The following is a 23939-nucleotide window of genomic DNA, read 5'->3' as shown; positions in this document are numbered from 1 at the left end:
TCCACTGTAATCCTCTTTATAGCTGAATATGAAGTTGATGTGGGGCACTGCTGGTTATTTGTCTGTTATTTGTAGACTAGTTGGCCTGAAACTAGTGATTGTAAAATGTTTGTGTCAATGTGGCATCAAAGCTTATTTCTAGTTTGGGGTTGGTTTGCAGCAGTGTATGTGTGTGTGTGTGTGTGTGTGTGTGTGTGTGTGTGTGTGTGTGTGTGTGTGTGTGTGTGTGTGTGTGTGTGTGTGTGTGTGTGTGTGTGTGTGTGTGCGCGCGCCCCTCTGTCCTTGCTCTCTCTATGTCTGCCAGCCATTCTGTTGTGACAGAACAGGTGCAGATGAATATGAAACAGATCGGCATAACTTTCAGGGGCTTGCCCTTTGTGTGCACACTCATGCCCGAAACATCATGTCAGAGCAAACTGTCCTCCAATCTCTGTCTTTAACACCTTCTTTTCAGTGTCGAGCACCGATGTCACATGTGCTTCACAGAAAGCAAACACACTGATGCTCCAAACACACAGATCAGAGTTGAGAAAAAAAACAGATTTGGTGAAAACCTGAAATAAATTGTCTTGTTTCCTCACTTCAGATGAGTCAAGAACTCTTGACTAAAACAATGGACTATTCTACAACTTGATCACCCCTATGAGTTCATAGACATGCTAACCACTCTCACACATTGTCCTGCTCTCTTATCACTCCAGTGTGAGACATTCCCCACACTGGCCCAGAAGTGGCACACACTCAGCTTTCGCTCATCACTCTGAAAATAATATGAGGGAGTCTGTAAATAGATAGACAGACAGACAGACAGACAGAGAGAGAGAGAGAGAGAGAGACTTTCTTTTGTGACTCTTTTTAAGAAACACATCCCTCTGTCCGGTGACGTGCCTCCAGCGCCATCCTCTGCAATTCTCTCTCTCTCTCTCTCTGTCTCTCTGTCTCTCTCTTCTCTTCTCTTACTGTGTGTCACACATACAGCCCAAGAAAAAGAAGCTGTTCATGACCCGGTGTGCTGCTGCGTTTTGTCTTCCATTAATCCCTCCTTCCATCTAATTTCAGTGTCACTGGATCGATAAACCCGTAAGGACAGACCGTCAGTAGTATCAATACGACATGTATCGATCCTTTACTGGATTAGAAGACACAATTAAATGGTAGGTCAACGGGATTGCTCAAAATTCCTCTGCGCGCTCTACGCACAAGGCAATCTTGTTAGAGCTCCGGCGCACCACGACGCACAAGAGGACATGAGTGCGCACCAGCGATCGTCGTTGAACTTCAGCACCTCTGCCAGACCCTAATGTCATTTTGGATATCGATAGAGTTAGCCTATGAAAACGCAGTCTGTGCGTAGCCACACGCGTGGCAGGACGATTTGGATTTAAAAAACCAACAAGTGGAAACTGGCGATGTATTGCTCTCTCTGCGCTCACACGTGGATTTGACTAGTTCTGTTTGATGTGAGATCCTGTGTCAGTTTCCCTGCCAGCGGCATATGAACTGTGGGTGTAGACTTAAAGCTATCGACCCGCCACTTCTTCACGGTGCGTCCTCGGCGGCGCTGGAGCAGCCACAGCCAGAGACGGTGAGGAATGCGGAGCCGAGATTTTGTCTTTTCTAGCTCACCTGCGGGACTCTTCGCAGCTCACAGCAAAGTAAGTAACGTTGCTGTTGGATTCTAATTAAAGACAAATTATGTAAAATGGTATTTAAAGAAATCTTCTGTTTGTAATCTACTTAACGGTGACTCCAGCTTACTTTGTGGTGTTTTTATAATCACTTATGGCGTCACTTGATCTGTTGGAGACAGATTATGTAGCCTATCAGTGACCTTGTCAGACAGTTAGGTATTTTGAATGGATAACGTTATTATTTTCTTAAAAAGATGTCCCCGCAGTGTTGTCCCCTTGATTGCCCCCAGTGTATTTTTTTATTATTATTTTTTTTTTTTATTGTTAGTGGTGCGTCAGAAATAGCCTGAACAAACTGTGTTTTCATTCTCAAGCAGACCGACGCAGCCGGTGAGCCCGAGGAGCGCCATGCTGAGGCAGATTCTCCTCAACTCCACCGACGCTCCAGACTTCGACCTGGTGCTCATGGCCCAGGCCACCACACACTCCCCCTCCTCCCTGAACGCCTCCCACGGCGGCTCGGTGAGCGTGGCCGCCCTTTTGAGACCCACCACGGGGAGAGGGGGAGGAGGGCTGCGGGAGGGCGAGCTCCAAAAACCGGACCTAATCACCTACATCGTCATGTGCCTACTGCTTTTCTTGTTGGTGTTGCTCATTGTGTTCTTCATCAACTGCCAGCTCCGGAACTCTTTCTTCGCCTCCATGCCATATGACAGGTCGCTGAGAGAGGCTCGGACCTCCTACAAGTAAGCAAGAACCCCTGCAGGACAGCCCTGTGGGATTCTTGGTCTTCAGTGAGACTCCTGTGGAGGGGTTAAGTCGAGGGTTGCTCCTAAACTACTGCTGCACATTGGACACATACATTTATTGCCTTTATCAGTTGCTCTGGACATATTGAAGGCCTAAATAACATGGAATCTGATCAGTTAAGGACTTTATGGTGCCCACATTTTTCACTTTAAGGTGCACAGCCCCTAAAAAGATAAAGAGTGTTGTGGATCCTCAAGAGGGTGTGTGTGTGTGTGTGGGGGGATAACTGCATAATTCCTGATCAAATTAGTGACCCATTGGCTTGTACTTTTAGGTAAATAATGGCTGAAATCCATCATCCCCCGCTACTCTCTTGTGCTCTCCACAAAGAGGAAAACAAAACGATCCCTTTACAATATGCTCTGAAGCTTGTATTAACTCATTGCCTACAAATTAGACCTGACGCCTGCGGTCTGAATCCAAATTCAAAGTGTTTGACCCTGGCCCCTTCAAGGTGAATCTTTTTTTTTTTTTTCCTTTCATGACTAAGTACGTCCACATAGAAAGATTCAACAGTAGTCTGTACATAAAATATTTTGTAAAACTGTAACTTAACTGTCTTGTCTTGTGAAATGAAACAATCAGCACACGATTTCCAACCTTTTGTCAAATGTGAAGTGATTAAATGGCAGATTGTAAGCCTATATCGCCGCATAAAGATATTCAAATGTAGCCTACTTTAAAGTGCCGTTTTTCGTCTGTGCAACTGTAAATGAAGAATGACACAGCAGCTGCTGATGTGAAGGGTCAACTGTTCATCATTTCATACGTCCCTACAGGGGCGCTTTTACGAGTGCCATAAGGCTGCAAGTCTTATCGTGCACTTTCACTTTTAATTAACCTCTCTTCCATAAGTTATGGCGCCAATATCCGGGAGAATATTAAGACTGAAGTATGACTAGTCCTGCGCGATAAACCTAATTGTTTGTTGTCTGTTTCAGCGGCACTGTTGATGTGTAAATCCTCTCCAATCTTGTTGTTGGAAAACATCTTTCACATACCAAGACAGATAGAATGAGCCTATCTCTGTAATCCTGTGCCTGTGTGTGTGTGTAATGTGTGCTCACAAGGGGTGTATAGGTCTGAGACGAAGATAAACACTGCATTTCAAGAATTGGACACCTAAAGTCAGCTGGGAAATTAAGTTTAAAAAAAAAAATCTCCTGAATGCTTCATCTGTGATGTTAAATTCCACTGAAATGAGATAAACATGGTGATTTTTTTTTTTTTTGTCTGTGGTGCATAATCAAAATGAACCTATATTCTGTATTTTCGAAATGCTGAAATCAGACTTTACAGGTGATAGATAGAGCCACATTTACTGAGTGTTGAACGTATTATGGATGACCAAATAAATGCTGCTAAGAATGGCTCAATTATATTCAGAAGAATACAGAATTCGCCTCCTTAAGTCAGTAAAGTACAGCATTTTCCTTGTATTTCTTTTTCTAACAGCCGCCCGGTTGCATTCGTGTATCAAAGACATTAAGATGTGACCAATATAAAGTAGGCCACATCACAATTGCTTCCTAATGGTGCATTAACTTCGCTTGACATGCCGTATCAGCTCTGGTCACACCGCAGCGCCTGCCTTTTTTTTCATACATTAACCGCTTGGTGGAGCCGTGAGTCTTGGTATTTGTAGTCACAATTCGGTCATAGTCCAAAATAGAAAAGGGCCCAAGCCAAACATGCACGTTGAAACGTCACATTTACCTACAAAATAAAACGCGAAACAAAACATCTGCACAAAACACAGACTGGAAATGAAGCAGCAACACTGGTCTGGTTTCTTGAAAAAGGAAAGGAACGCTTCATCAGTCAAATTCCTCTTTAGATTTGACAGATAACAGAGTTGCCTGCAAAGAGGTTACATGCCAAGGTGTGTACAACCGCATAAGACCACGCAAAGTTTGTTTTTGTTCCTTTTTTGATCATTTGTACACCAATTTCGAGAGAGTTAGGAGTCGTATCGAAATTTTTGTCACCGAAGGAAGACTAATGTAAAATGAGAAACAGTGGCAAAGGTATTGTATTTCCGTGTCTTTATTATGCAAGGACATTTCTCGCACTGCAATTACAAATCAAGTTTGTAAGTAAACATATATAAACTGAGAATTAAATTATTTGCGTTGCAAACAAATGTGCTCTCACAGTTTTATTAGTTTTGGTCACAGAATGAAGAATTTTGCTTACGAAACTACACATTTTGGCTGCAGATTGAAAAGCCTCTGCTCTCCAGTCAAAAACCTTTGATTTCAAGTGAGAAACCTGCGAGTCGAGTTGGATGTTCGTGGGCGGGACATACGCCGGAGACGGGAGTTTCTATTGGTAGGATTGACTTCAGCCACACAGCACGGCTGCAGACGCGCAACTCGCTGCCTCCGACAGCAGAGGACTGTGTTGAGCTACGTTACAGGTCTGCCAAACGTTACATCACTCTTTTCAAGTTAAAATGCTTTAAAACGTGACAGCACGGCTTTCACTTTGCTTATATGCATATCGGTGCATATGGTGGTAGGCTGCCCCTATTTCCACCGTAGTTAAAAGTTAACAAGATTACAACCGTAGTTTTCCCACAAGCGGTGAAGATCCTTTGAGTTTTCCACCGGCACCAACGTTTCCTAACTTCATCTTCATCCATCTTCATCCAAGCGGCGTAGGAAACGATACGTCCCGGTGAAAATACGAGCAGCGTAACCATGCTGTGTCCCGCTGAACGGATCAGCGTTGCTGATGGCGTTGGCAGCATGAAATATAACCAAAGTGAAAGCTGTGCTGCCACAGTTAAAAGCGTTTCAATAGAAAAAGAGTAATATCACACAAACATACCTCCATGTAGTTAAAAAATAACAACAAAGTCCTCTCCTGGCGGGTGTTTTACAGAAGCAGCGGGAGGGGGGGGGGTGTTCGTGCTGTGTGGCTGAAGTCAATCCTACCAATAGAAACTCCCGTCTCCGGCGTATGTCCCGCCCACTAACATCCAACTCAACTCGTAGGTTTTTGACTTGAGAGCAAAGGTTTTCAATTTGCAGCCAAAACGTCTCGTTTCATAAGAAAAATTCTTAATTATTGGACCAAAAACTAACAAAACTGCAAGAGCAATTTTTTTTTTTTTTTTTGCAATGCAATAACTTTATTCTCAGTTTATATATTTTTACTTACAAACTTGATTTTTTTTTTATTGCAGTGCAAGACATTTGATATTAAAACTGTTTTTTTTCCCACTTGCATTATAAAGACACAAAAATACCTTCATACAAAGGCTGCAGGGGATATCATAAACTTACTACAGATGTCTTTCAATAGCCTGCAGACAATACGTTATCTTTTCTAAAGATTTGCCCCTAGAAGCACTGATTTAGCGCTGAATTGTAAAAGCTGTTTACTGCCTACAGGTCAAACGTTGTGTTTGTTCAGATAAACGAGGTGTGTCATTCTAACACTGCTCATCTGACACGTGAATTGACCTTCTCTTTTTTTTTTTTTTTTCTTTCCACATATTTCTTCCTTCCTTTGGTGATTTTTAGATCATGTCAGAGGTACGGTAGGTAGGTAGGTAGGTAGGTATTTACTTTATTAATCCCCGAGGGGAAATTTTTTTTTCCGCTACAGCAGCATACAGAAGCAATAAGATAATAATAGAAATAATAGAATAAAATAATCGAATAGAATAGAATATAATAATAGAAAAGCAATAAAATAGCAGTCAAAAAATATAAATATAAAATGCACAGTATATACAGTACATTATATATCTATATATATTATGTTATATACAAACAAACCACGTATGACGCACAGTTGCGTCATTCCACGTGTAGCTCTACACGCAAAAATCTTAAAATCGGGACGCCAAATGAACCTTTTCCTAAGTCTAAACTTTGTACGACAATTTGTACGGGTGTCACTGGTATGACGCCGTCACTGAGCTCTTGAGGGTCTCTGGACCTTCTCTGGACCCGCTCAGCCGTGTGTGCAGATCGAGGTTTGAGCTGAAGAAACCCTCTCAGGTGAAAGAGCGCGCAGGCTCCGCCCCCCCCCCCTCCCTCCCTAACCCCCCCTCCCCCCTCTTTCGACGAGCAACAGCGCGCGGACTGTCAGAAGAGCCGGAAGACTAAAAGACGTCGTCGCTTCGCTGTCATCCATCCAGGGGTTAACAAGTTAATTCAACTTCTAGGAATCATGGAAACAGATATGGGACACAGCGTTGACCCGGGTCATCCGTAAAAACACCGACTCGTCGGCTGCGTTGCGGTCGCCGAAACAACTTCGTGGAAGTAGAAAAAAAAAAAGAAAGAGGAGTGTTTTTTTTTTTTTTTTTTTTTCCGCGTTGACTTCACTTACTGTAGCCGAGAAGCTAGCCCAGCTATACAGCTAGCGTTAGCTCCGTTTTTTGTTTGTTTGTTTGTTTTTTTAAAAATTTTTTTAGACCCGCGTGTTTTCGTGAGTTAAAACTCACAACTTGAGGTTTACGTGAAGCGCGTTAAGAGTGACGTCGTCCCCCGTTTGCGTTTTACCGACGCGACAGGTTGTTTTTGTGCTCCTCGTACTTCAGGACTTCGGGGCTGCGCTTTGAATTTCCCTCCTTCGGTGATCCAGACGGGGCGGCTCGGCGAGGGAGGGGGGGGAGGGTCGGTCAGCGGAGCTGGCTCGCTACCAAATCATTAGCAAAAAAACAAAACAAAAAAACCCCTGTGCTAATCGTGGCTAGTTCTTCATGGCTCCAGCCCAGGCCACAGGGAATTAACTGTTGGCTTTTTCAGCAAGTTAAGAAACAGTAGCTCCGAGATTACCCCCCTCCACGTGTTTATTTTGACACCCAATTCGAGGGAGCGGATTGATTTATAAATATGGATCAACACACCGGGAGCTCCGCTTCAGCTGCTGGTACCAAGAAGGACAAGAAATCGAAGAAGAACTACGAGGATGGAGATGGGAAAAAGAAGTTTGTGAGTATCTCATTGGCTCAGCTCGCTTTTACCTGTTGTGATCTAACAATCAGTGAAGTTTGGCCGAAAAAGTGGTGGCACTAACCAACTCCACTGAAAGTTGCATTTTCTTCTTCTTCTCAGCTTTCAAGCGAAGCTACAAAGCAACAAACTTGTCATCATACCTGTAATTTACCTCTAATGCCTCTAAAGCTGCTGTGATACGTCAGTAGAGCTTGACATGATTCCCTATAGGATTCACAATTCAGGTCAAAGTACTAGTAAGTGTCATCATACCAGGAAGTAGCTGGATCTCTTAACTTTAAACTCCACATTAACCCTTAAATCATGTGCTGATGAAATGCATCAGGTCATCACACAAGTCATCCATTTGTGGAAGCACATACATCAAGTTATGAGTGTTGTTTTCTTCTCTACAAAGAGGATTGTTTATATTTGAATCACTATGTGAAACAAAAAAAAAGACTTATTTGTACAGAACTATTTTAAATAATTGAACTAACTTTCTGTACTGAGGTGTGGCTTGAATTTTCTCAAGGTGACTTAATCAAAGTGACATCATGAGGTTTCTACTTGCCCGTGTCCGCATACCCATGATTCAGTGTGTCTGGGTGGCAACAGAGCAGCAAGAGTCACCGGTGGTGATGTCTGTCATGAGCCAGAGCAAACTGTTGTGTAACTTGACCTCCTCGGCCATGTCTAGCAACTGGTGAAAACTGATATTGTACACGGTGACAAACGGTAACCATAGAGGACGTACAGACCCAATAAACAATTCTAACACACACACACACACACACACACACACACACACACACACACATGCACACAATTATTCTCAAAGCTTTCAGACCTTTTATTGCTCTAACTCAGCACCGCGTCATTTAAACCACTAGACGTTTAATATCCTGCCAAAGTGAAGCAGCAGTGAACACGAACGGTTTCTTACAACACAGTTAAATAAAGAACATGTTGTTCAGGCCTTGTGTGAACTTTTTCATGCAAACAGTAGCACTTGGACATGAGCACAATATCACATATGCCAAATATTAGAGGCTGTATTTCGACTTTGTTAAAGGACTGGCATATTAGTACAGTTTACACTGGCATACAAGGTTGTTCACACAGGCAGTGGTGTAGTGACAAGGTTGTCCATACTGAACTGTAAATGTATGGTTTTGTGTATATGGAAGACTGAAAAAAAAATTCAGGGATGACAACTGGCTGAATTTAAAGAAGGTTAAATAGTAATTCATGTCTTCATATTTGAGCTTTGTTAAGGTACACCCAGGGTTAGGTAGGGCAATAAGTAAACATGCATCCTAGACAGAAACCCATTGTGCAATCATCCAGCGATAACGGCACACGCATGAGTCACTTTTTGAGCACGAGTCAGCCTGAAAATGTAAGAGCCTTCCCACTTCCCAAGAGATTTCCCACTTTACAATGAGGAAAGTTCCTGACGTCAGTGCATCACCGACTCCGAAATCTGAAGCCATTTTGGCAGAATTTTCATGACACTTTGATTAAGTCACCATGAGAAAATTCAAGCCGCACCTCAGCCTAGAAAGTTAGCTCAATTATTTAAAATAGTTCTGTACAAATAAGTCTTTTTGTTTCACATAGTGATTCAAATATAAACAATCCTCTTTGTAGAGAAGAAAACAACACTCATAACTTGATGTATGTGCTTCAACAAATGGATGACTTGTGTGATGACCTGATGCATTTCATCAGTACACAATTTAAGGGTTTATGTGGAGTTTAAAGTTAAGAGATCCAGCTACTTCCTGGTATGATGACACTTACTAGTACTTTGACCTGAATTGTGAATCCTATAGGGAATCATGTCAAGCTCTACTGACGTATCACAGCAGCTTCAGAGGTATGAGAGTAAATTACAGGTATGATGACAAGTTTGTTGCTTTGTAGCTTCGCTTGAAAGCTGAGGAGAAGAAAATGCAACTTTCAGTGGAGTTAATTAGTGCAGTTCAGACCAAAGTAAAGGTTTGAAGAGTGATGTGTTGTGTACTTGATCTACAGTGTGACATCATCTCTCTCAACTATCTTGTCTGTGACATTGACTTATCAGCGACTTGGTCACCTTCCTCTTTGACCTCCTCTTAGGCATGTCAGTCGCAGTAACATGATAGGTTGATAGGTTATGTGTGACGAGTGTGTCATCTCCCTTCAGCTGGTTATTGGGTGTTCTAATCAAAAGTCATCTTTGTGTGAATGACTCTTGTTGTGCTGTCTAAGACTTACCCAGTATTAGTCATTATCACATGATCACAGTTTTTTGGAGGAATCAAAGATGGGAACGGATGATTTTGTTTTAACCAGTGGATTGTTTGACTTCAGCTTGGTTTGTACTATGGCTGTTGATAGCGAGCCGGATTTGTGACAGATGGTCATTTTTCTACTTCATTTCACCCAAATAACTGTCTATTCCATCCCATCACGATCGAGTGCATCGGAAGTCTCCTACTCTCCAAACCAGTCCCTGTAATGTCTACTATAGCTCAACCCTACAGAAACATGCATGTTTAAGCATGTCTTTAAGCCAGAACATGTGGTGTCGGTATGTGTGTGTGTGTGTGTGTGTGTGTGTGTGTGTGTGGAGTGCCTGCAGGTACATCTGCAGCTGAACAAAGCCCATGTATTTTTGTTTGAAACCAGAAGCGGGTCATTTTAGCTGTGAACCTCAAAGAGCTACTATCCGTGTTCCTCGGGCACAGACAGACAGAAAGGGATCAGCATCCATGAATGCAGTTGACATAAACATGCAGGCTCAACCAAGCAGGCAGGCACAGTGTGGATTAGCCAGGCATCACTGCCTTGGACAGTTGTTTGGGATACAAGGTGAATGTTAGATCCCAGATTTTGTGTCTGGGTCACATTGTTGTTGGCAGGCTATCAAGATTTTTTTAAATACTTTTTTTTTTTTTTTTAGGTGGCAGGTTTGCTGACTTCTCTCAAGTAGAAATTGTCTTTTTTTCCCAGCCCTGATAGAGAATGTTATCACAGAGACAGCTAACCAATATTAGGAGTGAGTTGTGTACCTTGGCGTCTGGGGCTTATGAGACATTCTTGCATTTCTATCAGAGATTGTTTGGTTATTTACTAGTTATTGCCATTTCATTTCGTCTTTTCGTTTTGAGATTATCATGGGTTGCATTTTGAGTTCGAGAACATTCCTTTCCCTTTTTGTCAGAGGATGACTTGCACTACCGAAAGACCCTCTCCAATGAAAATCAGCTTGTTAACCCGATGGTGTTTTTTTTTTGTATATTTCAAGACACATCCTGAGTGAAATAAACAGGCTGAGCATTGTCACTTTGAAACTTCAGTGGCAGTCAGACAGTCTCCAAAACACGGATTCAGACGGCCAGAGTTTCTTACTTCACATACCTAAAGAACCAACCTTTTCAAGCTGCAGGATGGGACTTCACATATCATTGAGCTGCAGGCGAGTAGTGGAGGGGTGGGTGTAGACGGAGGTGAGGTTAATATCACGTGCATTGAATGATGTCAGAGCTGCAGAGTGACATTTAAGCCATTAAGGGATTTTTTTTTCTTTTCTTTGAAAAACCTTTGATCAACAGGAGAAAGACTTTAAAATTGCACCCCGATTTGATTTGTCTATTCTGATGATTGTGAAAATCATCATATCGAACTTGGAATGTCTTCTGTGACATCACAACAAACATACACATGCCGATCATTTTTTACTTGAACTAGAAGAAAACCAACCTGTTGTAGATGACGCCAGAGTGTCTCTACAGATCATATTTTTTTCTCTCTCGTTGAATATGCACGGAGTTGGAAAATATGCTTACATACTCGCGCGTTTCATCTCAACCCGCCAGTTGGATCACTTCCTGTCACGTCAATAAATGTCAATGGCAGTGATTTCTTCTTTCATATCAGTAACTAAGATCAAATGAATAGAGGCTTAAAACTAGAAAATGCATGCAAATAAAGAAGAAAATTAAGAATCAGATGATGTTGGATTATGAACCCTCACTGAAAATCACTTTGAGCTACACAGAAATATTCACGTTCAGCGTCTTGTTCGTGATATATTGTCATAATGATTATTTGTTCCACCCCTTAACTAGAGTATACACTTGTGTTGCACATTCTGAGGATCACCACAATACGCTCAAGCATTGTCACGCAAAAGAAGATAATTCAAAAACACTATAAAGTAATGAACTTGCTCTCCTTTGTGTCTGTCAGGCATGAATGTGGTTTTCTATCTGGGTGCCCAAATTGTCCTCACTGAGTTTAAGTGTTCAACGCAAGTTCATCTGTTCTAAATTATATTTATAGCATACAGTTTAGTGCATTTTTCTTCGAGCATAAATTCTCGTGCTGCCATTGTGCAGCAGTGCACCTACATCCTGGGGGAACCACCTCAGCGAATGCTTCATTTACGATAACGGCACAAATTAAGCCGGGCGAGTCACAGCTCCTCGGTCACACTTGAATCCGACTCAAGTTGTCTGAGTCGAGGAAAGTAGTTACAAATTTGCTTTGGTGCACAGCCATCTCTTTTTCTTTTTTTTTTTTTTTAAGCCTGTCTTTTTCTATGCGTCTCATCTATTCCCCCCAACATGTAGACACACACACACACACACACACACACACACACACACACACACACACACACACACACACACACACACCCACCAGACACACCAGACACATGGTTTCCTGTTCTGTACGTCTCAGGGAAAGACGAGCATACTGTGAGCTGAAGAATAGGTTGACTGAGTGCCAGCGTGAAACTGGAGCGGTTAATGGACTACGAGTGGCAGGGGCCTCTTGGTTCAGAGTGAACACCAGCATTTTAGAGGGCAAGGCTGAACGGGGAAAGCAAGTGAGCCATCAGTGAGCAGGGACTGGGGGAGGCAGAGTGAGGGAGACCAAACTGAGAGGCAATGAGAGGAAGAGGGGGGAAAACAGAAATGCAGATAAGGAGATTAAGGAAGGCAGGAAATGTGCATTGGTGGTGTGTGTGTGTGTGTGTGTGTGTGTGTGTGTGTGTGTGTGTGTGTGTGTGTGTGTGTGTGTGTGTGTGAGTGGGGGGGAGTCGGTAGTCAGCGATAATTAGAAGTTACAGGTGGCGTAAAGCTGAAATGACCGAGTTGATTCTAAAAAGTTACAGTCGAAGGGTAAACGGGTGCTGAAGGACACGGCAGAGAATTCCTGCAGCACCTCGCGTACTAGAAACTTGCATCTGTGATAACACCCCAAGTCCGTTATTTCATTGCCAGCTCCGTTTATTTGGTTGTCAAAGATAAAACTCCTAATGCGAAAGGAGCAGAGGTGCAACGTGAGGTTACGTTTCAACATAAAGGGGTCGGGGATTGTGATTCAAAAGTAAATCTACCCTAAAAAATGTACTTTATGAGAAGTATGATTAACTGTTAGAGACTTTGTACAGAACGTTGGTACTGATCTCTCGGTTAAATTCTTGATGTTTTATTTATGTAGCTAAATACCAATGTTGCGTGAAACACTTTAAATACAGTGTGTGACCAATTTATTCCTGGAAACATCGACTTCTTCTCCATTCAACAAGTGAGCAACACTGTGGTTTACTTTTCACAAAACATATTTTGCGGTGTTAATAATAACACCACAATAATAACAATTGAGCGAGAATAATATAACGCCTGCGCCACCTGCAAAGGCATCATTATTAGACATATTTAAAAAAAAGAAAAGAAGATTGCTCTCAACTAACTTGAGACTTCCACGGTAACGATTCATTTGACCGAAGACGGAGCAGAAACGGAAAGAATGTGGAATTGATTTTTCTTTTGCACAGCAGTGCTTCTTTGATGTTTAGGAATTGATTGCCGTCAGCTTTAATTTAAATAGGCTTCAACTTGTCATTCACCCTCACGTTAGACTTAATAGGCTGTCCAAACTCCAATAATTATATGTAATAAAGACAGGAATAACCAGGCCACCAGTGAGCAGAATGACGACTGATGCATGGGAGACTCTCGTTTATTGTGTTTGTTGTGTACTGCGTATATCAGCTGTTTTCTATGAAGCCTGTTCTGACTGAAAGCAGTTTGTTGGGGCAGGCTCGCAGTGGAATGCAGAACCACTGCACCACCGAAATACCAGGCTTGAGAAAGGAATCTCACCTTTACCTGGGATGTTCTTGATTCACGTGTTTGTTTGTTTTTTAATTTAATTTAATTTTTTTTTTTTTATTTTTTTTATCTCTGACTTCACCAATTATCTCTGAGGTTGTTTCTTCTGATATCAGTACATCAAAAGACAATGCATAACAGGGGTGTTAAAGTTTGTGTATTCAGCCCAAAACGGTACCTTTTTTATAGGAAGTTCAGTTTGGTGCGAGTCTTCTGATTGGATGCTCTGTGATTCACACAAACCCTGTCTCAAATGAGTCAGTTTATGCCCGCGTTGTCCCAGAACAGAAATTCCAGAGAAATCCACCTGCAATCCTTTTGGCGGCACTCCAGTCGCTCTCGGTCAGCTGCTGCATGCAAATAGATTTAGCCTTTAAAACCGTCTTGTCGTTGTCCTTTTAGCACTTCAAACACAAACGGGTCATTTACTAGGAACAAGGCCGTAATTAAACACTTTAATAAATATACCTGTATTTAAAATACTTGAAAGTGACTTGATCAGTCCCCCGTTTCCTACATTGGACTGTCCCGATGGAGCAACTGTGACTAAGTGCCTCATTGAGACCAAGAGCTGCTTATTCTACACATCAGCCCGACACAGTGACATTTCCGTGTGGTATCTTATTCGAAAAGCTGTAACTAAAGTTCCAAAAAGTGTGAAAATGTTACAGAAGTAATTTGCTATGCAAAATGTCTTGCTTAGACAATAAGTGAATTGTTTGATCATTTAAAAAAAAATAAAAAAAAAATCTCTAGCAACTATTTTGAAAGCTTTTTTAAAAAAAAAATTTTTTACGATTGAGCAGCAAAAGTAGTGAAACTATCAAACATTCTGTCGTTCCTGCATCACAAATGAGAGTTTAGGGCGTCTCTCTTTTTATATTACTGTGACCTGAACGTCTTGATGTTGTGGACACCGCGGTGATGGTGCAGCTTACAGCGTTTGTGTAACAAGTGTCCTGTTTGTGTTAGCTTAATGTGTTTTCTTGTGTAATGGAAACAAACAAACAAACAAAAAGCCTGTCAGTCAAGAGTGTTCAGTTATTCTGAATGTCATTCTTTCTCGTACTTATTTCCCTTTTTAGTCAGAGAAGCTGTTTCAACAAAAAGCCTCTGTACATGCTGTTCGCAGCTATCGAATATTCACCGCCGTCATTTTAATCTGCCGTCGCCCGAAAGAGTATTCAGTCAAAATGGATAAATGTGCTTGTCCGCTCAGTCTAGTTCTTTCTCGTGTATTGGACTTAATATTAACTGCTGCGTCTTTGCATTTATGGGAATTAATGACCGAGTTGGAGAGGTGTGGCTGATCTGTCGTGGCTATTAATGAAAATATGAAATGACCTTCACACTAATTTCGCTCCATATTTCTGCTAGTTGTGTGCACGTGTGGCTGCGTGGTCTCTCACGCACACCGAAATACATCAGTGTTTCCACCCTGTTGAATTATTTCTCAAATTCTGAGGGCCGTGACAGGAAGTTGTGCAAAAATAGCAAACAGGATGCTTCCGTTGTTCGTACACATCGTTGCTCACCCTTAGCTCTCATTCCTCCCTTCCATCAATTGTGGGAGAAGGTACCAGTGGGCTAGTAAATATGTTGACTCGCTCTTAAAGGCCTGGACGCTTTAGAGGCCTGTGATGTCAAAAGGTTCAGCAGGGTTTTCTTGTCAAAGGAACTAGTTTGAAACATTGTATAGATGGGAGGTGGACAACTTGGGAACAATACAAGTATACATGAAACGGGTTTGATATTTACAACTTTGAGGTCCTGTGTCTTGACTTGTGTGTGTGTGCGTGCGTGCGTGTGCGTGCGTGTGTTCGTTCTTCTGGTTAACACATTTAAAATCAGGTAAATCTGTTACGTCTGTGGTCTGCCACATTTTTCAATTGTTTAAAGATTTGAAAGTGTTCCATGTTGCACCAGGTAGAAGAAATGACAAAGTTAAAGTGTTTTATTCAAATTGTAACGTGGACACAAATTCTTTGGTTTACTGCACCATCTCTAAATAGCTCTATTCTTTGGGGCTTTTGAAAGACAGAACTGCTGGAGCAGCGCAAGGAAGAGTTTTGATCTGTGAATTCATCATTGTATCTTGATCAATTCGTAATGCCTTTTATTACTTTAAAAAAAAAAAAAAAAAAAAAAAGAAGTTTTTTTTTTAAACCCAACGCACTTCTGTTGCTATCACATGTTTTCCCATATGTGAGTCGGGGTGTTTTGCAGATTTCCCGTATTAATAAGCTTTATAAAACATGTTGCTGTTTGCACATGGTCAGGTGCTTTTGATCTTCTTACATTTCTGTCTGTAGTTTTATGATTAGTAAACTAGTCAGTCAATCACTAATTTATGCGTGTGTGTCTGTCCGTCCGTCCGTCTGAAATTTTGAGCTCATAATCGGGCCGACTGAGCTGGCTGAGATCTGTTGCTTCTTAAGCTGCCAGTGTAATCTTCAGAATTGTTTGTTGGATTGTTGAATAGCTTTGTCGTGATTCAGAGGCGTTCACCGGACAGTTTTGTGACGTGTTTGCTGTAGTATGCGCAACTACAGCTACTCACCAGAAACGCCAACAATATCGCAATATCTGCAATGTTTTGATAGCTCATCAAAGATGTATAGAGAATTGGGAATCCAGAGATTGCGACGATCAGCTATTCCTTTGATTTGTTTGAGGTTCTGTTATGTGGTGGAGCAGTAAACAACTCTGCCGCCATTTCGGCGGAAATCCGGATCATCATCGTCGGTTCTCACCTGGCTGTCGCTTACTCTGCATCAGAGATTATTTGCTTTGCTTCCCCCTGCGGTGTAGCAGGGTTTCTTCTGAGGCTGTTGAGCTCAGCATGTGGCAGAGGGCTGCACAGCCAGCTCTCATTCAACTTCTTCAGTCAGTGTGGATGAAAAGCCGACAAGAGATAGTAGTTTATTATACTTTGGTATTATTCTTAAAGTGTTTAAGGCAACGTGTGCGTTCGTGTCATTTTACCCCATTGTGTTGGTCTTGTTGTCATAAATAGATAAGGTCATGTCGGGTGATGCTGTTATTCTGTAAATCTTTCCCAATCAAAACAGCTAATCAGCAAAAGAAGGCGGTTTGAAGGGAGTTCCCAGAGCACGTGCGTTGACTCATCTGACTTTGTCTTCTGATGAGCCAGCATAGACTTGGACAGATAGACCAGTCCACTGATCCTCACAGATGTGAATGCTCTCAAACTTGTGCGTTACCTATGCTGTGTATGGGTGGGGTTTAATTCGGATTAAGGTGTCAGTCCTCCTCTGTGACTCTCCCCAGTCTTCCCTTGAGCGATTACAGCTAATCTCAAGACAGCCCTGTGTATCTACACAACTGCAAAAATCATGGGCCCAGATGCTGTTTAGGCCTGCACAGCAGATGAAAATCTGCCATAACATTGTTGTATAATTCTTGAAATGTACTTATTAGCCATAAAGTTCCTATGACTTTCTGTTTAAAGAGGCAAACTGCAAACATAAAGTACAGACCTTGAATACAGAATACAGAAATGAAATGAATTATTTCATACATGTTTTTTTTTTTTTTTTTTAAATAAATTGCACATGAACATCCAACCAATTAAACTAGAACATTAATGGCATGGGCCTTGTATCCAGGGCTCCATCTGGTTAATTGTTTGCATAAAGAGTGTCAATGCATAAATAAAAAGAAAAATAAATTGTATTCATTGCAATTCATGTATGTTCATATCACAATTAAAATTGCAAATAAAATGCAAGTTATCAGCGCTAGTGTTCTCAAACATGTGGAGGAGAGCGCTTTATACCTGTTCCAAGGAATGATGCAAGGATTTTAGAAATGCAAGGGTGCGGATGTAATTTTGCTGCTGGAGACACACAAACACTCTGGATTTTTGGTAAGGAGTGTAGGAAACTAACCTGAAGTTATTTGTATTGCTTTCCACTGTGATCTTTATATTTGATGGAATACAGACATTTTAATGGCTCAACACAACAAAGCGTGGTAACTTGTAGTTACGGTCGGAGGTCTGGGACACCAGGAGGGCTGGAAAATGTGTCATGAAGTTTTGGATTTTGTCCAAGCAACTGTAAGGGTCATCCATTGTGTATCTATGCTGCTAAAAGTTTGAAAAAACACCCCACAACAACAGCAAAAGCACTGCAGCAACACTCCCAACAACTAACAATAACATTTCATTATTTTGTCTATTATGAGACCCCCAAGTGTCCTGTTTGGATGATTTTATATATATATATATATATATATATATGTGTGTGTGTGTGTGTGTGTGTGTGTGAGACAGTTAGCAGTTCTCTGATGAAGATGAAAGTGAGATTTGTACTTTTTGTGGAAACTTGTGTTTGACAGACAGTATTGTGATGCATGCTGATGAATGCTTCTTGCTTACAGTATTAGCAGACAATGTGTGTGGGAGGAAGAGTTTGAGCGTGCGGCATGGCACTCTGGGTGCAACCGTTATTTAAATGACTCCAACAGGCCTAACGCCCAACCACCATTGTGTTTTTTTTTCTTTCTTCTTCTTCTTTTTTTTTTTCTTTCTCATCTCTATTGAAATGACTGAGAAATGCAAAGTAAGCTAAGGTCAGTGAAGCGTGCAGTCTTAAAACAAATCAGCTTGCGAAGGTAAAGTGCAGCTTGTTTGGAGGCATTACAGCGTCAGACAAGGTGACACAACTGACAGTGAATTAGCGGAAAACTTAATTAGGGCTCGAGCATCTCATGGCTGTTACATATTGGACTTGTGCCATTATTTAAACAGTAACCCCAACCAAGCTAAATAATAATCTTGACAAGGTGGAAGAAGCTGTGCTGTTAAACTGTGTTGCTGCAGCTACCGTGAGACATTGCTTGTGACATGCTTTTCCAAATTATATGTACTTGGGGGTTGACTATTATTTTAGTCCTCCTTTTGTTTTTTCCTGACCCATATTAACGTAGACCGCCTGCCCCCATCCCCCCACTCACTGCATTATGAAGGCATAATTGAATTGTGTGCTATTAGTGTTTGTGACTCAGATCTTCTTCCATTTAAATATCTTAGTTTTTCTGTAAAACCCATCTCTGAAATCTTTTTCCTCTCCAAATTATAGGTTTAGCCTTTGTGTCAATGCGAGTTGTTAAATCTACCCTCCTCCCATTATTTACTAAGGACTGCTTTGTATTGTTGTTGGTGTGTGGTGTTTTGTCTTTGTTGTTGTACTTGTTCATATGAACATGTTTGGCTGTGTACTTGGTTTCGCTACCCCATAAACACTCAATCCACAGCAAGGCTGGGTGATATGGCCCAAATATAATATCACAATAGTTTTCGCGAAATATTCTCTGAGGCACTTCAGAAATGCTTAATTTAACTTTTTGATGTATTAGAATAACACCAATATGATGATTCTTGTTTATATTCATTAGTTGTTTCTATTGGAACAATTTTAAACATGCATATAAAAAGGGGGAAATCACCACCAAGTTATATTAAACAAAACAGTCTTTATTCAAAGACAATCCGATTGGTTCTTTGGAGTTTTTTAAGAGAAAAAAAACAACATAACATGTACTGTATATAAAATAACATTCTCGAGTAGCAAACTGCAGCAGCAATATTTTAAACAGGACTTTTTCTTTGACAGTGCTTTTACGGTGGAGTCGTTTACCTGCAGCCTCTTCATCTCTGAATGATTGATCCGCCCCCAGTGTGCTCAGATAGCACGTCTAAAAAAAACAACAGTCTTTAGACGTGCTGTCTGAGCACACCAGAAATGTTTGTTTGGACTCTACTCCGAATCATCTGATATTGCTTGATTGTCCGAGGTCCTGGAAGTAAAAGTCCTTTTCATTTTCTGTAACATTTTGTGACCAGGACAGGAATCACTTCTGGGGCATTTAAAAATATCCATCAGAAAAATCAAAGACTTTGCATTAAAATAGAGTAAAGAGTCAAGAATGAACATCAGGGAGCACTGCAGTATTACTTACAGATCAATGGACGCACACATGAACCTGTCAAACGCAGTAACACAATTTAATGACTAACTTCTAACCTGGCTTAGAGGAGAACTGCCCTGCAGGGTCTGCAGGTTCACATGGGAGTGATGGAACGTACCACTCTGAGGGGGGGTGTGGCGGAATAGTCCACGTGAGCCTGGCCTTTTCAACACTCGTGTCTGTTGTCTCCCTCAAAGCAATGGCTGCTGAAGCTACGTACTGCATAACCGGTTGATCTGGCAAATGTATGTCTAGTTAATGTCCCCACAGCAGACCTAAGGAATGGTACAGTCGGGACCGTCTCTCATGCGGTTGATGTTAAAACGTCGCTCAAAACTATTAGCGTTGAATAATAATCGCATTCATTTCATTTTGCCCGCTGGGAAGTGGGTTGGGGGGGGAGCTTTGTGTCTCCACTAACAACAGTAGGCAAAAGATGAGAAGCAGTCGTGCAGCAAACATGCCCCACTTGAGCTGACATACAATCACAATGTCTCCCAATACGTAGACAGTCGGTGGACTCGAATGCACCTCGAGTCTGCGGGTCAGTCAGGCGTGTCGGAGCATTTAAAAGTGCAAAATTCAGATGTTGAAGAATTGGAGGATGTCCAATTCAGCAAGGAGCAGTGGACATCTTCACAGGCTTGGTAAAGAGGTGAAGTTTTGGGGACATTATTTTTGTCCCAGCTTTTGGCTCTCTTTGTCATTGTTTGCGTTTCTGTTTGTCACCAGTAGCTTTGGAAGGTGTAAATGAACGGCATGTTGTCAGTAAGCAGGGTTAAAGGATCACAAAAGCAGTTGTGACCAGATCAAAACCAAGTTTTTTTTTTGTTTTTGTTTTTTTTCCAGGATGTCAGAGGTGAAACATGCGTAAAGCTTTCAAGGCTTTTCAGTTTCGGGAAAAGGAAAGAGTAAGAGTGGAGCTTTTTACCTTCAAACAGCTTCGTGAGCTTTGTGAGTGTGCAATACACCAGGGTTGTTGGTAATTTCCTGCTTTGGCCGAATGTGACGGAAATGTCAGCTGCCTCTGGGTGTGCCTGCCTAAGTACTACTTCCCCCTGTACGCTCAAGTATGTAGCCATGGCAACACTGTAAGCAATACTAACCCGGCGTGGTGAGCGAGATGACACGCCACACACATCTCCGCAACCATCTTTTTTTCTTTTTCTTTTTTTATCTTCGTGTTGAGTTGTTAGACGTTTTCATATATACAATCCAGCTATTACTGTGTCTTCAAAACATACAACGTACAGGAGAAACGATATGCAATTTCACACGCAGTAATTAATACCGAGGGTATTTTTATTGAACATTTTTAGTGTATGAAATCTACTGACTTGCAAATAGTTGGTACAGGGAGAACAATTTGGAGACAAAGAGCCTCGTACGAGACTCGCGCAAAGGCTGCTGGTCGGAGGAACGAGAGGATTTGAGCACGGGTAGTTTGGATGATTTAAAACGGGAAACGCAACGGATGCAAGAAAGCAGTTTAGAGCACCAACTGTAGCATCCCCCGGCTGAATGATGGTCTGGCGTCTTTAACTGATGGGTTCATAAATCTTTATTGAACTGGACTTGAATCCATGAATTGCATCGAGCTATGAAGAAAACCATAAAAAACAAACGTTACTGAACACCGCTTAGCACCATGACCATATCCTTCCCGCTGACATGCTGCATGTAACCACGCGGCGGTGCATTCGAGTGGAAATGAGCAGTTTGTTAGCTTGAGCTCTTTCACTAATGACACAAAAACAGAAAAACCGTAGCAACCTAAAACAATATTTTCCACAGAATGAGCTCGAACAGGTACTGACCTTGAGCCCATGTCGGCCAGGTGCTAAACTAACAAAACCGTAACCGCCTTCCTTGTTTTGATCACTTTTCCCGTCTCTTTGGTGACTTTTCGTTTCGTACCGCTTCTTACTACCTACTTCCGGTTTTAGACCTTCACAATAAAAGTGCAACAGGAAATGCACCGACTGGTGTTACTAGCTCGTGAGCCGTTGCTACCCAATGCTAATTATGACCCCTTGAATAAGTAAATTGCAAAAAAAAAAGATTCCTGTTTTCATTTTGTCATTGTGAGTTATTGAATGTAGATTGATGGGAAACTGGTAAGTCCATCCATTTTAAAGTCACATGAACGAGGCAGTGCGGTGTGCAGAAAGTGAAGGAGTCTGAACACTTCCTAGATCCCCTGTACATTCAGATGTCCGTGGACACACTGGTATTGGTGTTTGAGTCATTTGTATGCTGGATAGTCTGAGACGAGCTGAAACTGTTGAACTATGAAAAAAAAAAGAAAAAGTGATGCATTTATGAATTTTGTAGTCTATGAATTATACAAATAACGCAAAGTTATTCACCTAATTTTTTAAAGACAGCCACGAGGCAAATATAAGACATAGCAGATCCTTATTGCAGTTGTAATATCTGTCAGAACAATGTTTTATTCCATATCACGCAGCCCTACCGTCAATCTTGTCTCAATTTGAAGGGGGATCGTCTGACAGAAGTGCGAGTACTTCACTGCTTTCTGTCCTTCTGCGTTTACTTAGTTTTCATTCTTGCTCTGATTTACATAATGTTCCTCACCACCTGCCGGACCTGCTACTTAGATATTTATAGGTGCAGGTTTGCACATGCACAGAGAAACATTGGCTGCAGTGTGTAACTGTCTCATTGTGTTGCTGACATAAGCCAAATACATCTGCTGATTTGTTTCTCTGGTCACACACACACACACACACACACACACACACACACACACACACACACACACACACACACACACACACACACACACACACACACACACACACAGAGCCTTTTACCTGACCGCATTGTTTTTTCCCCCCGACGCATTTAGTTTTTGATTCAGAAACTTCCTTCTTATGTGACATGGGATAATATCTTATGGGAAAGTGTGAGTACAGTACATTGGAAAGTCACATGCGACTGTTCCACAACTGCTGCTGTTTCAGCTCCACTATTTTTTTCCTGACGCGTTTTGTTAAATGCTTACTTGTCAAAGGAAACACCAGGGTGGGCGTTGAACTATCGCTGGCAAGTTGGAAAATGTACACGGGTGGCTTGCAGTGATAGCCAGTCAGCTTTTTATACTGTTGACTGAACATGACTCACTGACTCGGGCAAATGGAAACGGTAAAACCTCTTAACTGACATCATTTTGTCTTGAATAAATGTAATACAGCATCCCCTGTTTTGATTGATCTTGTTTTTCTGTGAAGTGTCCTTGTTATACAGAGTTCAACGTAAAAAATAATTTCCCCACTGGCCCCCTTAGCCATTAAGTCAGAGCTTTACTGGCCCGTCATATATTTTCACATGCCCGACTGCAAAAAAAATGAAAATATCACTTTTCCCATCATTTTGGTGATTTCTTGTACACAATAGACTAAATAATAAGGTATATGCTCCTTTTGGATTTGGTTGTACTGTATATGATTATAAGAACAGAACTTATGATCATAACATTTCAGTGCATATAGATGACCATAATAATAAACTCTTGTGTCAAGAACTGAGAAAACACTGGAAGAAATCAGCGTTTCCCACGAGTTCACAATAACTTTGTGGTCGTGGGTGGAGTGACCAGTGACTGATGTGTGTACAGATACACGTGTAGCTTAGAGGGCCAGAGTCTCACCCAGGTTATTTCTATACCTACAATTTTCAGATTTCCCCTAAATGGCTCACGCAGCACATTAGTAGACACCACAGTTCATGGATGTTGCCTGAACTCCTAACATTCAGAATCGCGGTAGACGCTGCAATTTACTGATGTTCCCTAAACGCCTCACAGGTTTACCGACCAGTTCGGTGGTTGCGCACAGAGAGGCGTCATGTCTTCTCCCAGTTACTTCAGCATGTGCAACTCGGATGGGTGTGTGGCCAAACATGTTCATTTGGGAGCACCAAAGATTTTTTTTTAGGACGCCCCAGTAACACATTTGAAGTGTTTACTTCGCCTACTTAGTCCGCTAGCTTATAGGTAAGCTAGCGGCTAAGATAGCCTGCACGCTGCAGATAAATAACGGTGCAACAAATCGTCAATACCACCCAAAGGGCGAAGTCTCTGCGTTTCGACATCACTGCCAACAAAACTTTCCGCACTTAATTTACAGTCACCAACACAAGTTCGTTTACTCTGCCTTAGCTCCCACAGACAGCTCAGCAGCCGGCTGCTGCCGTTTAAACACATCAAAGTCCCGACCAGCTCCCTCTCTGTTTTTTTTTTTTTTTTTTAAACCGCGCATCTCTCCACAGGCGTGAACTCTGAACTGCGTCGGGATTTACATTAGTCAAATTATACCGCATTCAGGGGGGCTCAGAAATAGGATAACGTGTTC

General features: G+C 41.7%; 2 protein-coding genes across 4 annotated transcripts in view; both read left to right on the top strand.

The window, feature by feature from the left end:
- The first annotated feature begins 1423 nt into the window (after positions 1-1423).
- Positions 1424-4576, top strand: LOC138633535 (small integral membrane protein 32). Of its 3 annotated transcripts, none has more exons than XM_069719816.1 (2): positions 1424-1585; positions 2009-4576. In XM_069719816.1, the coding sequence occupies exon 2, from the start codon at positions 2040-2042 to the stop codon at positions 2379-2381; it is 342 nt and encodes a 113-aa protein (XP_069575917.1). In that variant the 5' UTR covers positions 1424-1585; positions 2009-2039; the 3' UTR covers positions 2382-4576. The 3 variants fall into 3 exon arrangements, with proteins under 3 accessions (XP_069575917.1, XP_069575916.1, XP_069575915.1); XM_069719815.1 differs by having other exon boundaries at positions 1424-1655; XM_069719814.1 differs by having other exon boundaries at positions 1424-1655; positions 2006-4576.
- Positions 4577-6255: 1679 nt separating this feature from the next.
- Positions 6256-23939, top strand: part of LOC138633524 (protein diaphanous homolog 1) — a 41846-nt gene continuing 24162 nt past the window's right edge. Inside the window, exon 1 of the mRNA XM_069719797.1 lies at positions 6256-7393. Within this exon, the coding sequence (XP_069575898.1) occupies positions 7295-7393 (99 nt within the window). The 5' untranslated portion in view covers positions 6256-7294. The remainder of the gene's footprint in view (positions 7394-23939) is intronic.

Source organism: Brachyistius frenatus, unplaced genomic scaffold (assembly GCF_029030835.1).
Source record: "Brachyistius frenatus isolate BFR_SWC_R1_liver_20210118 unplaced genomic scaffold, ASM2903083v1 Contig_225, whole genome shotgun sequence".
Taxonomy (NCBI): Eukaryota; Metazoa; Chordata; class Actinopteri; family Embiotocidae; genus Brachyistius; species Brachyistius frenatus.
This window is presented reverse-complemented; position numbering and strand designations above follow the sequence as displayed.

Bases quoted from the DNA above. Each gene is read 5' to 3' on its own strand.
- LOC138633535 (XM_069719816.1), top strand. From the start codon at position 2,040: ATGCTGAGGCAGATTCTCCTCAACTCCACCGACGCTCCAGACTTCGAC.